At 45.0% G+C, this 17,996-nt stretch overlaps 1 protein-coding gene across 1 annotated transcript; it reads right to left on the bottom strand.

Annotated features, from left to right (window-relative positions):
• Positions 1-1,163: 1,163 nt before the first annotated feature.
• Positions 1,164-15,063, bottom strand: DHX8 (DEAH-box helicase 8). The gene is made up of 23 exons (XM_079327518.1): positions 14,895-15,063; positions 14,518-14,603; positions 13,886-13,958; positions 13,474-13,559; positions 12,777-12,886; positions 12,381-12,692; positions 11,963-12,107; positions 11,295-11,498; positions 10,924-11,011; positions 10,511-10,608; positions 9,854-10,001; positions 9,373-9,554; positions 8,758-8,952; positions 8,379-8,564; positions 7,712-7,922; positions 7,217-7,398; positions 6,387-6,527; positions 5,974-6,129; positions 5,016-5,153; positions 4,477-4,605; positions 3,484-3,680; positions 3,194-3,373; positions 1,164-2,176 (listed from the first exon to the last, which is right to left on the bottom strand). Exons 1-23 carry the CDS (start codon positions 15,004-15,006, stop codon positions 1,957-1,959), a joined length of 3,579 nt encoding a protein of 1,192 aa, XP_079183644.1. The 5' UTR covers positions 15,007-15,063; the 3' UTR covers positions 1,164-1,956.
• Positions 15,064-17,996: the final 2,933 nt, after the last annotated feature.

Here is a 17,996-nt window from a genome sequence, read left to right as displayed (position 1 = left end):
AGGTGAACACCCCTCCCCTGGCTACAAGCCAGCTAAGAAGCAGACCCTGCAGAGTGTCCTCCCTTACACAAACTGGCTCTGTGTGACACACACTGCCCAGCCCAGGTCACATTCATGTCTTGGAAAGGATCAAAAGTCATTAAACACCCTCTAAGTGCCCTGGACTCATTTCTGAAGACTGAGGATCAACAAGTGTTTCAGTGTGCTGTACCAGACAGTGCAGAGCTGCCCCCCAGCAGGAGGGTGCAGGGCATTCCCTGCATGTTTATTGATCACTGAACCCCATGGTTCCTGGAACCCCCACCAGCAAGACCAGAAGAAAACCACTGGGACACCACTGGATCCACAGGGAGAACAGCTTTCTACTCAACCTGTCACCCTCATTCTCCCAGTCCCACTTCTCCTTTCCCTGCAGTGGTGGCTGACACTGAACTCTGACTGTGAGAATGCTACAGCTCCTCATGATAACAGAGTCCTGCCACAGTGAAAATCTTGGTCCCCAACAAAAGAATTCTAGATTGTTCCTTGCACCTATTTCAACAATCCAAACCATCTCCATAGAAGAATGAAAACAGGATTTCACAAACAACTCTTTTACATGTAGAAACCTCTGGACTGAGCAACCATTACAGTGATTGTTACTGACCAACAGTGGATAATTTGTAAAACTCTATAAAAATGGATCACAAAATAAACCTTTAGCCTTTTTCACTCCTTAGAAGTGTGTGTCTCATCTCTCTGAAATGTGGTCAACAGCACCACCTATTTATTTCTTCCTCTCTTTTTCTCATGTTTGCAGTCCTTTTTGCTTTGACTCTGAGTTCAAACTTACAAACTTTGTAATTCCCTTTAATTTTATGAAGATAAAACATGAGGGAAAGCTCAGGATATTTAACAACATCCCTGCTCACCCCTGTACAGATAGGTATTTCCAATATAGCTACTTTTCAGTGTGAAAAATTTTTCTAATTCACTGTGTAAAACAACCAGTCAACCTAATTTTCTTAATTTCAACAATAATTTTAGTAAATGTCTCAGCATTGGGAAAAAAAAATAAGGTTTCTGCAGCTATGGAGTTAAATAAATTTCATCTGTTAGCAACAAAAAAAGTATTTTACAGATAGTTTGGGCATGACATAACACACACTGGTCAGTCAACTTCTTTTTAAAACAAGAAACTTTATACAATTTTTACATTTTAGCTGTAAGAGCTCATGCTATTACAAAAACCCAACAGCTATGATGTCACCAACCATTCTAAGTGAAAATAAAGAACATGGCACATTGTATAAAAGGTCTCAAGACTTGTAACCACTTACATTTCCAGATGGAACTGTGTTGCAGAGGAAATGTGATAATTACTGGTTAATAAACTCTCCAGCAACCAGGAGATGGGGATGAAGGGTAAGGTTTGCAGTCTCACCTGTGCCATTGCCCAAATATATTCTAGCTGGGTTTGAAGAATTTTTCCTGCCTTATCCCAAAGCCAGAGATACTAAATACCTCACCATAGATGGCTTAAATAAAAGTCAAATAGCTACACTGAATGGGAAAATGCATCAACTTGGTAAAATAGAGAACAGGCTGCTCCCAAAAAGCAGTCACTGACCAAAAACCTTCAGTGGAAATAAATCCCTTTTAGCAGGGTAAAACAAACTATTCCAGCTTCTATCTGTCAGATCACTCAGAACCCAGTCAGGTTGGTGAACAACCAGTTTTTTTGGTGTTGTACCCAGACTTCCAACTCTTAGATTTTGCCTCTTAAAAGGGAGGCACTAAAGCGCTCCACGACTCTCTTCTGAGAGGCTGCAGCAGCCTGTGCAGCACATCTGCAGAGCCCCTGAGCAGCTGTTCTGCCAAGGCTGACAGCTGTGCATTGCAGAGGTGATCTCCATGGAGTGTGTGTGTCCCAGGTGTGTCCCAGGTGTGTCCCAGGTGTGTCCCAGCAGCAGGAGCTCAGCGGCGGCGGAACGCCCGCGAGATCCTCCAGGCGTTGGGCTCCTCGTAGCGGTTGTAGAGCGGCTCCAGCCTCTGCTGCTTCTTCTGCTTGCTCAGCTTGGTGGGGTCAGACACCTTGAAGAAAGCCGGGGCAAACTCCACCAGCCAGCGAGGGTCGATGGTCGTCACCTCCCGCATGTACTCCTTGGTGGTCAGCACCAGCTCGTGATACACCACCCTGCAAAAGGCAAAACTCTGCAAATCCATTCTTACAACCAAGAAGCTCCAGTGCAGGTTCTAAAAGAACCACCCAGAAGAGCAATCGCTGTATTCCACCTCCTACCTCACAAATGTTGGAAACCTGAAGTCTGGGAGTTTTAAACTTTTGTGTGCTGTGTGATACTAACCCCCAAAAGAACACTGCTTTTGACCTGAAGCCTTGGAGAAGGCTTCCAAATTTGAGTGATGGAGTTAGAACACTGGTGTGTAGTTTGAAGAGAAGTGTGTCATATCACATGGTGAAGGGTTTGGAATTTAGGGTTTTAGAATATAGTAATAGGCATGGGACAAGATGGAGGTTCTTGGACAGTGGCACTTATTCTTTCTTGTTCCTTCTTAGTTTTAGGTAGTAGTTTTTGGTTAGATAAAAAATTTTACAGTGCAGGTCACAGGTGTTTGGTCATTAAGTCAAAAGTATAAATAATATAAATGTTAGCCTTTAACTGGTTAGACTTTAAAAAACCTTGTAACTAGCTAGATCCATGGACTTGTTTCTAGCTTGTTAGCTAGGAGTTCTGAAGAACTCACTGTAATATAAATAAGAATTAATAAACAACTAAGTCCAAACACAAAAATCCTGTTTCTCATGCTTCCAATCCTGACTCTAACTGAAGAAAAAAAAAAAAGATAAGACATTAATATGTAGAGCCACTAATACACAACTATTCTTCAGCACAGAATTCCTTCCACTCATTTTAAAAAATGCTCTCTCTCTCTACAACACTCACTGTTTTCAACTCAGTTCCACAATAAAGAAACACACAACTACAACTTCAGGCCTGGCCTTGGCTCCCAAAGTCTGCACTAAGTTCAGCAGCAGAAAGAGACATAAGTAGATTTGAAACTTTTCTCACTCTGCTCATTGCAAAGGAATCAGCAGCCTCTACTCAGATCTTTACTCCACAAACAGCACACACCACAACTTTCTCTTATAAATGAAGAGAAACAGAAAATTCCATGCTATTGCCTTCCTTACCATTCAGGCTGCCTGTTGAAGAGAGCACTGGATGGGTGGATATAAACAACCTGCTGGTCAATGAGGGTCCTGTACCCTTCCTGGGGATCCTTCTTGGCTGCATTTCTGAAGAAACCACTGCAAATGGCCTTCTGCACCCGGACTGTTGCCTTCCCACAGGACACCACATCCAGCTTGTGCCTGCCAGACAAGAGTTAGAAAAAGATTAGACTTGTCCAGATTTGGATGCAGTTACCAAGAACAATAAGTCCCAAGTGACAAGTGTCAGCACTTGTCCTTGAAGTGCTCACCTGTCCATGATCCCCAACATCTGCTTGCGAATGTCCTGTGCTCGCCGTAAGGATCTGGCCTGGATAAAATTTTCATAGCACCAGGGATTTGAAAACTTATTATTCTTCCAGGAATTGTACACAGCCAGCAGGGTGAGGTGGTCACCTTCTGTTTGATGGAACTTGGCTTTCTTTTGATCAGCAAGTGCTTGTTTATCCTAACATATAAAACACAAATCAATCAGGTGTCTACATCACAGAGAAAATCCCTGGACAATATAAATGACAGAAGCTCCCTGTCATTCATATAATGATGTTTTAAACCTATCATGGAACAGATGATACAAGATTAAGACAACACAGAATGTTTTTTCAATTGCAGTCCCTTTTTTTTGAAAGAACACATCAAGGTAAATGGCTCATTTATACTGCAGGGACCATATGCACATACTGCACTAAGTGGTTTTCTTACTGATCTAGAAATTTCATCAGTTTTTCATCAAGAAATGTGCTGAAGCAGTAGGTTTGAGCCTGGTGGTCCACACAAACATGAATCAAATACTGCAGTTACACAGATTAAAACTGAAGTCCCTGCAGAAGAAGTAATGGGTCCAAGACAAATCTGATCCCACCACAGCAGAGCCTGCTGCTTACTGACATAAAAGAAAGCAGCACAGGATAAGAGGTGCCATAAAGAAATACTTCCTGTGTATCTGAAAATGCAAAGGCAATCTGAACTCCAGAGCTGGGACTGACTTGGTTTAGGCTGTATGTGTTTGTTGGGAAATGCAAGAGCAATTTTAGGACTTTTCACTTCTGCCTTCCATTTGCAAAGAAACTATCAACAGCACAGCTACAGGCCCTTAAATGAAATGGAACACCAGAGAGGTAATGCACAAGCAAATGCTCTGTTACATGTTTCTTTTGGGAAACATGCTCACTCTTAACCCTTGAGGCATTCCCACCAAACCCACCCAGACTGTAGCACTGCTGCCTCTTGGCTCAGCTCCTCACCTTTGGCCTGTAGAACACATTCTGCACAGACAGCATGGACACAATGGTCAACATCTCCTCACTGCACCCCAGATGCACAGACATGATCAACATCTTACACAGCATAGGCTCCAAGGGGAATTCTGCCATCTGCAAGAAACGTGTTTCAAGGCATTCACTGAAAAATCTCAGTGCAAAACAAAGCAATGCCCTCTCTGATATATTTACTTTGCAAAGAGGTGTGCTTGACCCAGAATTATTTTATTCAACATGAAGCAAATCATTTGTCTGTATTCACTATCACAAGAATATCCCAATACTTACAGGAAGTTTTCAGACATTAATAAACTTAAACTTATGAATAAGGAGAAACACTAGTTGCTCCCTAAAAAGCAGAAGGTATGTAACCATGGCAAATAAAAAGCTACCAAAAAAATCACAAGAGAGTGACAGCAAAAGGAAACCAACAGTGCTAAGCAGAGCCTGTCATGACTGCCCTCATGTCACCCCCTGAGTCATGGCAGCCCAGGCAGTGGGGAGAGGAATTTTATTTTGCCTACCCTGCGCCCGAGTCGAGTGAGCAGCCCCTCATCATCCAGAGCTCCCAGGGTGTAGAGCTGCTCCATGGCAGTGATGAGAGTTTCCATGGGGGGAGCATCCATAAAGTCAAAGGACAGCAAATCATTGATGCCCATAGCCTGGGAGGGATTGGAGAAAAGCCAAGTTAGAACACTCAGAAGGAAAACAACAAACTCCAGTCAGAGATATGATGCCAAACAATAGGGCACTACAAAACTTTATGCAACCCAAGCCTCATGTTCTTATCCTGACTGCAGGGGCAGCCATGAATACACAGCTGCCTTTCTGCACTTGAAACAATGAGCACTGGCACTCCTGCACTACTCAGCTTTCTGGTCTGTTCCTTTGGTACTGCTCCACATCCCTCAAGCAAGATGATTCAGTTGAGGAGAAACATAAGCTAAACACTGCTGCTGGGACTTCTGTCTTGTAAAGCAGTGTGGCCTGACAGCTCCACAGGACATTAATGATGTTCCCAGAAATGGGAATGGCAGCAGCTTTCTCAGCTGTGACTGGGTGAATCCAGCTCACAGACTTCCAGAGGGATGGTACACACTTAGACATGCCCAAGTTTGCAGCTCTAAACCCACTCTGAAACAATGTGTCTCATAGGTTAACAATATAAATATATAACAATATAAATGTACCCTAGGTATGAAATGTTACTGCTCTTGAGATTTCTGTTTCTCCCAACTCCTGCAACTAACTGTTCTGTGCAGGTGAAAGTCATAATTTAGCTGGAGATCCAGGAGAATAACCCTCAAGAGAAAAACAGAGGAGCAAGCCCAGTGTCTGACAACTGCTTTTGTTGAAGTCTCCCTTCCAAAATACCTCTGCTCACCAGAAGGATCTGAAATTACAGCACTACAGACTCAAAGGCAGAGACTCATTTATTGAAAGTCCTACCACAAGCTGGTTACAAGCTGGTGAAATACCCACCTTCAGGGAGAGCACTGTACTGGCCAGATTAGTTCTCTGGATTTCAGGCACATTGGTGGTTAGCATCTCATCCCTATATGCACGTTCTGTGTATAACCTGTAGCATTTTCCTGGGCCTGTTCTCCCAGCCCTTCCTGCACGTTGCTTGGCTTGAGCCTAAAGATAACAAAGGAGCTCAGTGAACAGGGACAAACTGGAACAGGTCAAGACAAGTAAAATAAAATAATTATGCACGATTTTATTTGTATTGATAGAAAGACTTTTAATGCAACACAGGGTCTGTAGGCACAAGGAGCTTCATGGAGCTATGAAAAATGAGTTTTGTCATTGCCTCATTTTGCTCACATGTGCTTGGATGTCACATTGGCAAGACACACAACACCCATGGGGAGAGCCAAACACAGAATATTTACCTGGGAAATTGGTGTCACCACCAGCTGGTCAATTCCAGTCTTGGAGTTATAAACTTTCTGCTTCACAAAGCCAGGATCAACCACATAATATATGCCATCAATAGTCAAAGATGTCTCTGCAATGTTGGTGGCAATAACAACCTGCAAATCACAGTTTGAGTCAACACCAGTTCTGTGTCAGGCTGCCAAGACAACCCCACCACTCAACTTCATCCATTGGTGTAATATGAGCAGTTTGTTACAAACACAACCAGTGTCACTTAATGTTGAAAGGAGAAATGTGGTCACAGGGAACAGAAGGAGATGCTATCTACAAAGCTGGACGGGTTTTAGAGTATTTACCTTTGTTTAAAGTTTGGGCAAAAAGGGAAAAGAGTGTGAAAAAATCCACAATTAAAAGAAAGAGAGAGCTTGTAAGCAGACTGCACTGATTTCAGGGAGATTTTTCACCTATCAGTCAGACACAGCCTGTATTTAGAGAAAAATCTTCCTGAGAATGTATCCCTAGACATTCACTGGCTCTGGGCAGGAAATTTACCTTCATCCTGCAGGAAATGCATTTAGATTTTAGATTTTTAGATTAACTGAAGTTAATACCCTTTCAAGACAGCATTAAACAACACACCAAGAACATTCCACACAGAGGTTTGCTATACCAAATGTTTTTACACGTGTGCTAAGGCTTAGATAACTTGGTATGTATACAACCAAAAATATGCTGTATGCTATAAATTATCTTTTCTCCAAAACCTGTATCCTTTCAGCAGTGCAATACACCCCACTATTAAAATGTATCAGCAGAAAATGAAAGGGCACAAAGATGAAATTACCTTTCTGCTCCCTGGTGGGGCAGGGTCAAAGATCCTGGTCTGCATTTCACTAGGCAAAGCTGAATATACTGGTAGGATAATTAACTCTGGAACATCAGGTCCTAGAGATTTCATCCTCTCATAGAGGATTTCACAGGCAGTGTCAATCTCTTCCTGGCCAGTCAGAAAGACCAAAATGTCACCTACACAGGAAATGAATTAAAACATCCACAGGATCAGTTCTGTTTAGTATGACTCCTGCATTACCATATTTTCATTCCTCATTGATGAGGCTCCCCAACTTTTGCTAGCCCCTGAGCAGCAACACTTAGCCAAAGGCAACAGACTTCAGTCTTTCACCCAACTTTTTCAGCATTTTAATTACTGTATTTGCAAACAAGAAAGAATAGTCCTGACAGCATTTTGCCCACATTATTGACATGGTCCATGACTTCTAGAAAAACCTTGCTCAGAGGTCTTTAAATCACCAGTAACCCAAGACCCTTCTCTACTCACCTGGTGGTTCTGTTAAATGGATTTGCATCACTGTAATCAGACTGGCATCCAAATAATCTGTCTCTGGCTCTTTTGTGTACAGAATTTCTACTGGATATGTTCTGCCAGGAATTGTGAAGATTGGTGCTTCATAGAAATACTGAGAGAATTTCACAGCATCCAGTGTTGCTGATGTCACTATCAACTTCATGTCCTGCCGTTTCTGCACTGTCTGCAGGAGGACAAAGTTCTCAAGTCATTCACTGCCTTTGGAACTATTAAAATATGGCACATTTGACTTTAGTCAGATAAATACAATCAGTAATACAAGGTGTTTAACATCTGAGTAGAGGGGCAGCTCGTCCTAGTACCCAGAATTTCAGAAAATTGAGCACTGAGGTCCCATTTGAAGCCTCCCTTAGCAACATTATCACAAGAAAGCTTTTGGCAGAGAAAGATGAGCAAAGCAAGAATACTCCCAGGATGGCAAATTCTCATTGTTTCTGATGCATTTTGCTTGCTCTGCCTTCATATAGAAACTCATTTCACCAAGATTCAGACCACAAACCCTTAAGAGCATTTGCTCTGAAGCACACATATGAACCTGACTGTGTGACTTCCCCTTTGCCTGTGCTCTCCCACCCACACAGAGCACACTAAAAACAGTAAAAATCCAGTGTTACATCACCTTCTTCAGAAGCCCAAAGAGCACATCTGTGTGTATGGTCCTCTCATGGGCCTCATCCAGCATGATAATGGCATACTGGGTGAGATCTGGGTCTATCAGGCACTCTCTCAGTAACATCCCATCTGTCATGTATTTGATGACAGTCTCAGGGCTGGTGCAGTCCTCAAAACGAATGGTGTAGCCAACCTGGAAGGAAGAGTTGCACAGAAACAGAAGTTACACAATTATCAGCCTCATTAACTCCCAGTTTGATTATTCTACAAACTCACAGCCCACAAGGGAATAGACACATGGACACACTAGAAAACTAGTTCCACTATTCATTTTTCCTACTTTTCCTCATGCTTATTTTGGCATGTTCTTCAACATGGAAATTCACCTCTTGTCCCAAGCAGCAACCAAATTCCTCTGACACCCTCTTTGCAACAGACATTGCAGCCACTCTGCGAGGCTGAGTACATCCAATCTTTCCTCTTGAGGTGTATCCTGCCTCAGCCAGGTACTGGGTAATCTGGGTTGTTTTCCCAGATCCTGTCTCTCCAATAACAATCAGAATCTGGTTGTCATGCACAGCCTAGAAAAGATCAGAAAACACACACTTGTCAAAACTTTTAAAAAATCAAATCAAACTAAACAAAATCAGCATGGGCTATCTGGGACTCAAGTGAGCAGCTCTTGTTTCTGCTTCAATTGACCCAGACCAAAATCCATGTAAGTATTCCTACTGATCAAGTCAGCAACCTGTTTAACTGCTCAGCTGAATTATCCCTTGCTCATACGATCTTAGTATCAACTTTGATTTACATCAAAAAATATCTGGAACTTCATTAAAATACACACATATATATATATATATAATACTTTAAAATATATAATGTGAACCAAAGTTCTGCACTTAAAATCATCAGCTGGCTATCCAGCTGTCAAAAAACTAAACCAAAGACTATTTCAATTACTGCTTGCTCAAACCAGAATGCCTTTTCATGAGTCTTACTTGTATCAGCTGCTCCTTCAGTCTGAAGATTGGGAGACTCTCCCTCTGTTCAATGATGGAAAGCTGTGTCTTCTTGCCATAAGAAGCTTTGTTGCCACCAAATGCATGTTTCTTCCACTCTGGGATATCATTTGGCATCATCCCAATGCCTCGCATGTTTGCAGCTATTTGTCTTCCATCCACTAGAAAAGAAACAATTCCATCATTACATCCAGAGCCTGATGATCCTGCTCCAACTGCTCCATCATCCAGGCCTTTGATTCTGTGTGTTTAACTGGTTTTTAAGTTTCTACATGTATATCCCCACTATTACAGGCTATAGATGTACACTTCCCTTGACATTCCTATTTTCATTTCAGTGGAAATGCATTTTTTCTTTGACTCACTTTTAAAGTGTGGCAGGCAAACACATAATCAAGACATTTCTCTGGGTTACCCAAGCAGCACACAAAGGGCACAGTTTACCTGTGCTCAGACATACCATCAGGGAGAGGATCTACCCAGTGTGTGTTGAGGCCCATGGGGATGGAATCCATCTCTGCTTCTCTCTGAGCTTGTTTAAGCTCTCTCCTCTCTTTGGCTAAAGCACTTTGCATCATTGCAGCCTGGGACAAGGAACCATCTGGATTCTGGAGAGCAAGAGGAAAAGTTCAAGCACTACCATTCCTTCACCTTCAATTATCTTTGTGTTGTCACTATCTTTTAAAGAAAATTTTAAAAATGCTTTTAAAATGTTAATTGTTATTAATTTCCAAGATATTTCCATCAGGATAACCTCACATTGAATTTTCACATTCACAACTAATCTAGAGCATCCTTACTCTGCCCAGTCAGAAGGATTATGGGCACAACCAATGAAAAGTATTTCTTTACTACCTTCTACTTTCAAAAGATGAGAAAAAGCAGAAGAGATAAATCTTGTTCTAATACACCTATGTAAAATGGCATTTCAGCTCCATTATTCCACTTCACATCACCAGTTAAGTTAGAACCCAGCTTTATTTGGAAGGAGCTTCAGTTAAGTGGTTGTGTTTTTCAGGGCTCTCAGTAATGTGCAGCTGGGAAATTGCTTGTTAAATTCCCAAATATTTATTTCATTTAATCGAGTGCATTGGTTTTAGCCCTGGAAATCTCTTACCTTTACTATTTTAATGGGACTCATATCCATGCTCTGTTTAGTGTGACCTCGAAGAAATGGTGGCTCTTCTTCAACCAGCTCAATCTCAAGATCCTCATCTAAAATTCACAAGTGACAGAAAAGTTAAACATCTTTCAGGTACATAAAAGTGCCTCTTCAAATAATGCTTTATGTGTACACTTGATTATGAAATACTTAAGAGTTTTAAACAGAAAACATTGCAAATAAAAATGCACAGACAGGGCACATCTAAATGCCACTAATAATAAAGCCAGAGGAACTCCAGCTCCAAATGTACAACATGAAAGCAAATTGTGAGATTATTTATAGTTACTTTTATCATCAGTATCTTTTTCAAATTACACCCAGAAAGACAAGGAATTTACAACAATAAGACTACAGGGAAATACTACCTTCTTCATCATCAACTTTAGGAAGAATCCCAGTCTCTTCATCAAAGTCAGGAAACTCTTCCTTGGAAAGCACATTAGCTGCAATCATCTGGGAAGAGAATGAATACCACATGAGTATGTCCCCAAAAACAAACACAACTCATGCCTGTGACTCAGTTCTAACCCCATTCCTGTACAACAGGAACAAAGGAATGATCCTGTATCCTGGCACACCTCACCCAGCTCACCCAGCCTCTGACCAAACAGCACAAACAGCACCAGAACAGTCCCAAATCAACAGACAGCAATTCACAGTTAAGGAGGAAGTTACACAATCAGTTAAACCAGGAGTTGCATTCTAGTTCATGAAACTCCCAGCAAGCAGCAGCCACCTGTTTGATCTCCCACTTCTCTGGGTCTGAGATGCGGGTGAGGCGTTTCCGCTCCAGGCTGTCATCCTCCACCTCGGGGGCGTTCACCAGGGACAAGTGACTGGGCCTGTCTGGGTTCCTCATGGAAGTTTCTTCATTGCTTTCTCCAACCAGGTTCCTTCTACGGTTTGGGTTCAAGTCTTCCCCAGTGTCTTGATCGACATCCTGCATGAGATGGATTGATTAATCAATCAGCTCTAGATTTCTCCTCATCTATCAAATATAGTGCTTTCTAATGTCAGTAACAGCCCATCCACAGAAAATGCTGCTTTGTACTTTTTGGTTTTTTTTGCAGCTGGTACTGCTGGGTAAGAACATCCTCAGGTGAGGAACACTCTACTCTGTCTTGGCAATAGTAGTGATTTAGTTTAAAAATTTCTACTCAAAAAGGAAGACAAACAGCAACAAAATTGAGGTTTACCTTGTCTTGCCTCTTTGATATGTCAAGCCAAGAAAACGTTAGGAACACTACACCAAAACTAAGAACTTAGAGAAAATGAGTTAAAAATAATGCAGAACAGTAACTCAGTTTTTAACTCCCAATTGAATGGTTATGCATTAGTTTCCACCAAAAAGAGTGAAAAACAGCAAAAAGGGGCATCATTTTAAGAATTTTAACACCTCTGTACCTTCATGCTCAGGCTGGTTTTGGATCCAGTAAAAGATAACACTTTGACTTTCACTCTTTGTCCTTTGCTCACAACATCAGCAACGTTGGCAACCCGTCCTTCCCTTCTCAGCTCTGAGATGTGCACCAAGCCCTCCCAACGTTTCCTGGGAGTGAAACAAGAGGAGCACACTATTACTCTGACAGCCCTTCAGATCACTCAGAATCTATATTAAAATGTTTTGCTGGCAACAGATTGTGTATGCTCACAAACTGTTTTTATAATGAGAATTTTGTAATTCTCTGCTGTCAAATTTATTTTTTTGGAGCAGTCCTTCAAAGTCCAGAATAGCTGCTGGTAGCCTTATCACACCTTTAAGGTACCAGCAGAAAAAAAGAGCTGAAATAATACCAGATCTATTGCAAACATGCAAGGGTACCTCAGTCCTTCCAGCTGCACAAAGCATCCAAACTGCATGATGCTGGTGACTTTGCCATTGTAGATGTCTCCAATGGAAGGCTCCTCAGCTGGGGGACGGTCTATGTGCTTGTCTCTCCACCTCTCATGGCTCTTCTCCAGGTATCTCTCCCTATCCCTGCGCTCCTTGCTGGGACTCCAACTCCTGCTCCTTGACCTGTATCTGCATTTTCCCCTGTTCCTATCCCAAGTCCTGGAACGAGACCTGGAGCGGGATCTGTGCCTTCGCTTCCTGTCCCTGCTGCGGCTGCGGCTCCTCTTCCTTTTCTTGGCCCTGACAAACAAACATTTCATCTTTGCTGTGGATTTCCACCTCTGGCAGTGACAGCAGCCAGGAGTTTCCCCCCAGGACACCTACCTATGGTCACTGCTCCTCTGCTTGCCCTGCCTGTCTGCACTGGGCATCAGAGCTTCCAGCTCTTTCAGGGCATCAGCTGCCACTTTCACATCATCTTCATCCAGCATTGTCTACAAAAACAGAAAATTGTTGCCCCTTTCTGCAAAAGAGCTGATCAAAAGCCTGTCACAAAGAATTAATCTACAGAATTATCATATGTGTTACTATTTAGAAAGAAGGCAAGATTAAAAAAAAGATCAGACTCAGTATGTGATAAAGAAAAAAGTAATAAAGCTCTCTCCCTATTTGGGCACAATATTGAGGCAGTTCTGCTTTTATACAATAGAAATTTTCATCTCAATGCCCCAAATTATACAAAATCCAAGTCCCTCACAGCATCTGAATATACAACGTTTTTAATTAGTTTGTAACACATCAGTACTTTGAACATTATCTGAGGAAGGCCAGGCTACAAATTTCATGTCACAGGAGTCTCACCTTCCACATATTCTGCAAAATAGTATCAACATGAGAATTGCAAACAGCAATTCTTTGTAACAATGTGCAGTAACAACAAACTTATACCTCCTCCACATTTCATTTATCAAAGTTCACATTTATCCATGCATTAGACAGAGAAAAAAGGTTGAAATTAACTGGGAAAAAAAACTGAAAGCTTTCACACAGTCACAACAGAAATCTGAAATGACCACCTTACCCTGATGTTGGGATTGTCTGGCCTGCAAAGGGCTGGATACAATTCCCTCAACTTTTCTTTCTCTGATTTGGGTTTGACAACTGCCTCTGATTTTGAGATTAAAAAAGAAAAAAAAAAAAAAAAAAAAAGCACGATGAAACACAAAACTTAGAACTGCTACAACAATTCACTCTTGATTTTTCTGTAATTGAATATGCAGCTTAATTTTTATCTGAATGCAAAGGTTAATACAGCTTTTAGAGAGATTCAATTCAAGGAACTGAATTCAAATTCCTTCAAATAAAATTCTGATGATCAGTGAACATGTGAAAGACTCTGAGCAGCACACTCAGAATAAAAACAGCAGCAGGATTTGCCTTCCAAGATTAAATCAGCAACTGTATCAGCCCCAGCAAGCACTGGCTGCACCCACCTTTGCTCGTGGATGGTTTGGGTGGAGGTCGCATCGTCTGTATGAGACGCAGCAAGTTACTAATGAGGGAGTCCTGAAAAAAAATCAATTAAATGCTTCAGGAAATGAATTTCATTATCAGAATGCACAAGTGAGGGTTTATTTGCAGGATAAGAACCGCTCAGTTCTGAAGATGCGGGTTGATTTTTTTTTTTAAAAGCTGTCACTGGATTTTGTGTAGATGCTAAAAAGGTAGAAGTTGAACCCAAAAAATAATTATGGTCATCTCATCTAAGTGATTTTTCTGCTAATCATTTTAATCAGCTATTTAATCCAACTACAGTTATTCCTAAGGAATCAATAAACACAGCATAAATGCATCACAAGAACAACATCTGCCTTCATAAAAAATTGTTTCTTCCATGTTTTATATGCTCTACATAACAATAAGCAGTTTGAGTCCCCAGGAAGATGATTTTCAAAAAGTTTTTAAAAATATGAGGGGAAGGCAAGGGAGACAGTAATACCAGAAGCTAATTAGTATGTAGTTTTTCCAATTGAAGAAAACCAATAATAACTCCTTTAAAACAGAAAACTCTATAAAATACAGAACAACAGGAACAATATATAAATAACATTCGTGTGTCACTTACAGTGAACTCAGCACCATTCTTCAGAAGAATTGCTTTAAATGTGTCAAACGTGGTATTTTTCTCGGCAAGACTTATCACAAACTCGGCTGTGAGGGGAAAAAAAATAAAGTAATGCGAACTGTACATGAAGTAAATTGCTAAAAGCAGCTAAGGGCGGCAGGCGGGGGCAGAAGCCGCTCAGGGGGGGAGCGGCCGGGCCCGGGAGCTTCCCCTCAGCTCTCCCTCAGGCTCACAAGGCTTTTTCTGAAGAAAAATAATGGGTGTTAATGCCTAAATTCGGAAAGCAACTTGACAAAACGCATGGGCCCCACAGAATGGGTTGGGGCGCCTCTAGTGGCAGGCGATGCTCCCCGGCCCGAGGTGCCCGCCCCGCTTACCCAGGTCCTTGTCGTTGATGCCCAGGTGGTTGTCGAGCTCGGTGCAGACCTTGGAGACCAGAGACAGATACTCGAGCTTGGCGAGCTCCTCGGCGGCCGCCAGCTCCGCCATGGCCGCCACTGCCGCATCCGGGGCACGGCGGAAACGGCGCCGCGACGATGCGGGGCGGGGCCGGGGCGCGGGGCGGAGCCTGGCGGGACACGGGGCGGAGCCTGGCGGGACACGGGGCGGAGCCTGGCGGGACACGGGGCGGAGCCTGGCGGGACACGGGGGCGGAGCCTGGCGGGGCGGGGCCAGGCCACGGGGGCGGAGCCTGCCGGGAGGGCGCGATGGGCACTGAACCGGTTTGGCCGTTGTAAGAGTCGGTTCGAAGTTTCTCTGATCTGCCTCACGACCATCATCAGACACTGAGACCCCGCGACCCCACCGCTCTCTGGACCCGAGTTCTGGCCTGGCCAGGGTGGGTGCTTGCCGAGGACTGTTTGTAGGTGTGCCTGGTGCTGCCATGGGTGCAGGGTACTGGCTGTAGCGTCCTGTTCCTGCACCTGTTTCTTGGAGCAATGATCTCCACACACAATAGTCCATAAATCTCCCCACCTCTTGGCCAGAGGCCACGCGCTTTGGAAAAGGACTATAAAAAGTGACTTTCCTAAAGAGACTTGGAGATCTCTTTCTTATCAGATTGAAGATGCGTCTATTGTCCGATGATCACGAGGATTTGTCCCATCTGTCGGTAGCTATGTCCCATCCTTTTCTCTCCCCCCTTTTGTTTCCTTTTTCTCTCCCTTCGTTGGCATGCAATAAAACTGATTGCTGCTTTCTGCTGAATAAAACCTGAGTCTCTTGCTTTTTGTCTTTTGCACCCTGGGGTCGAACGAACCATCACGAACTGGGGTTGAGCGGATCGTGACAGCCGTGAAAACACTTTGCTCAAAAAAAGCAGGAAGGTGCTTCTGTCTCCTGCAACCCTGAGTGTTGTGGGGGTCACACTGCAGGCACAGAGCAGCAGGAGAAGTCTCAGCTCTTCTTTCCCCAGCCCTGCTCACCCACCCTGGGCCAAAGGAGATGAGGCCATGTGCTCCTGCCAGTGCCAAAGGAAGGATCAGGAACCCCATCCCACCCCCTGTGCTCCTGCCAGTGCCAAAGGATCAGGAACCCCATCCCACCCCCTGTGCTCCTGCCAGGGCCAAAGGATCAGGACCCCCATCCCACCCCTGTGCTCCTGCCAGTGCCAAGGGAAGGATCAGGAACCCCATCCCACCCCTGTGCTCCTGCCAGTGCCAAAAAATGGATCAGGAACCCCATCCCACCCCTGTGCTCCTGCCAGTGCCAAAGGAAGGATCAGGAACCCCATCCCACCCCCTGTGCTCCTGCCAGTGCTGAGGGAAGGATCAGGAACCCCATCCCACTCCTGTGCTCCTGCAAGTGCCAAGGTAAGGATCAGGAACCCCATCCCACCCCCTGTGCTCCTGCCAGTGCTGAGGGAAGGATCAGGAACCCCATCCCACCCCCTGTGCTCCTGCCAGTGCCAAAGGAAGGATCAGGAACCCCATCCCACCCCCTGTGCTCCTGCCAGGGCCAAAGGAAGGATCAGGAACCCCATCCCACCCCTGTGCTCCTGCCAGTGCCAAAAAAAGGATCAGGAATCCCATCCCACCCCTGTGCTCCTGCCAGTGCCAAAGGAAGGATCAGGAACCCCATCCCACCCCTGTGCTCCTGCCAGTGCCAAAGGATCAGGAACCCCATCCCACCCCCTGTGCTCCTGCCAGTGCCAAAAAAAGGATCAGGAACCCCATCCCACCCCTGTGCTCCTGCCAGTGCCAAAGGAAGGATCAGGAACCCCATCCCACCCCTGTGCTCCTGCAAGTGCCAAGGTAAGGATCAGGAACCCCATCCCACCCCCTGTGCTCCTGCCAGTGCTGAGGGAAGGATCAGGAACCCCATCCCACCCCCTGTGCTCCTGCCAGGGCCAAAGGAAGGATCAGGAACCCCATCCCACCCCCTGTGCTCCTGCCAGTGCCAAAGGAAGGATCAGGAACCCCATCCCACCCCCTGTGCTCCTGCCAGTGCTGAGGGAAGGATCAGGAACCCCATCCCACCCCCTGTGCTCCTGCCAGTGCTGAGGGAAGGATCAGGAACCCCATCCCACCCCCTGTGCTCCTGCCAGTGCCAAAGGAAGGATCAGGAACCCCATCCCACCCCTGTGCTCCTGCCAGTGCCAAAAAAAGGATCAGGAACCCCATCCCACCCCCTGTGCTCCTGCCAGTGCCAAAGGATCAGGACCCCCATCCCACCCCTGTGCTCCTGCCAGTGCCAAGGGAAGGATCAGGAACCCCATCCCACCCCTGTGCTCCTGCCAGTGCCAAAAAATGGATCAGGAACCCCATCCCACCCCTGTGCTCCTGCCAGTGCCAAAGGAAGGATCAGGAACCCCATCCCACCCCCTGTGCTCCTGCCAGTGCTGAGGGAAGGATCAGGAACCCCATCCCACTCCTGTGCTCCTGCCAGTGCCAAAGGAAGGATCAGGAACCCCATCCCACCCCCTGTGCTCCTGCCAGTGCCAAAGAAAGGATCAGGAACCCCATCCCACCCCCTGTGCTCCTGCCAGGGCCAAAAAAAGGATCAGGAACCCCATCCCACCCCTGTGCTCCTGCCAGGGCCAAAAAAAGGATCAGGAACCCCATCCCACCCCCTGTGCTCCTGCCAGGGCCAAAGGAAGGATCAGGAACCCCATCCCACCCCTGTGCTCCTGCCAGTGCTGAGGGAAGGATCAGGAACCCCATCCCACTCCTGTGCTCCTGCCAGTGCCAAAGGAAGGATCAGGAACCCCATCCCACCCCCTGTGCTCCTGCCAGTGCCAAAGAAAGGATCAGGAACCCCATCCCACCCCCTGTGCTCCTGCCAGTGCCAAAGGAAGGATCAGGAACCCCATCCCACCCCTGTGCTCCTGCCAGGGCCAAAAAAAGGATCAGGAACCCCATCCCACCCCCTGTGCTCCTGCCAGGGCCAAAAAAAGGATCAGGAACCCCATCCCACCCCTGTGCTCCTGCCAGTGCCAAAAAAAGGATCAGGAACCCCATTCCAACCCCTGTGCTCGCCCA

Source organism: Erithacus rubecula, assembly GCF_903797595.1.
Source record: "Erithacus rubecula genome assembly, chromosome: 27".
In the NCBI taxonomy this organism is placed as follows: Eukaryota; Metazoa; Chordata; class Aves; order Passeriformes; family Muscicapidae; genus Erithacus; species Erithacus rubecula.
The sequence above is the reverse complement of the archived record's forward strand: the minus strand, read 5'-3'. Positions and strand labels throughout refer to the sequence as shown.

What these genes read in the sequence shown, in the direction of transcription:
- DHX8 (XM_079327518.1), bottom strand. Translation starts at nt 15,006, where the DNA reads ATGGCGGAGCTGGCGGCCGCCGAGGAGCTCGCCAAGCTCGAGTATCTG. An exon ending in AAACCAGCCTGAGCATGAAG is followed by an intron (nt 11,499 to 11,962) that starts GTACAGAGGTGT and finishes CATCTCATGCAG; the next exon opens with GATGTCGATCAAGACACTGG. An exon ending in AGAAGTGGGAGATCAAACAG is followed by an intron (nt 11,012 to 11,294) that starts GTGGCTGCTGCT and finishes TTCTCTTCCCAG; the next exon opens with ATGATTGCAGCTAATGTGCT.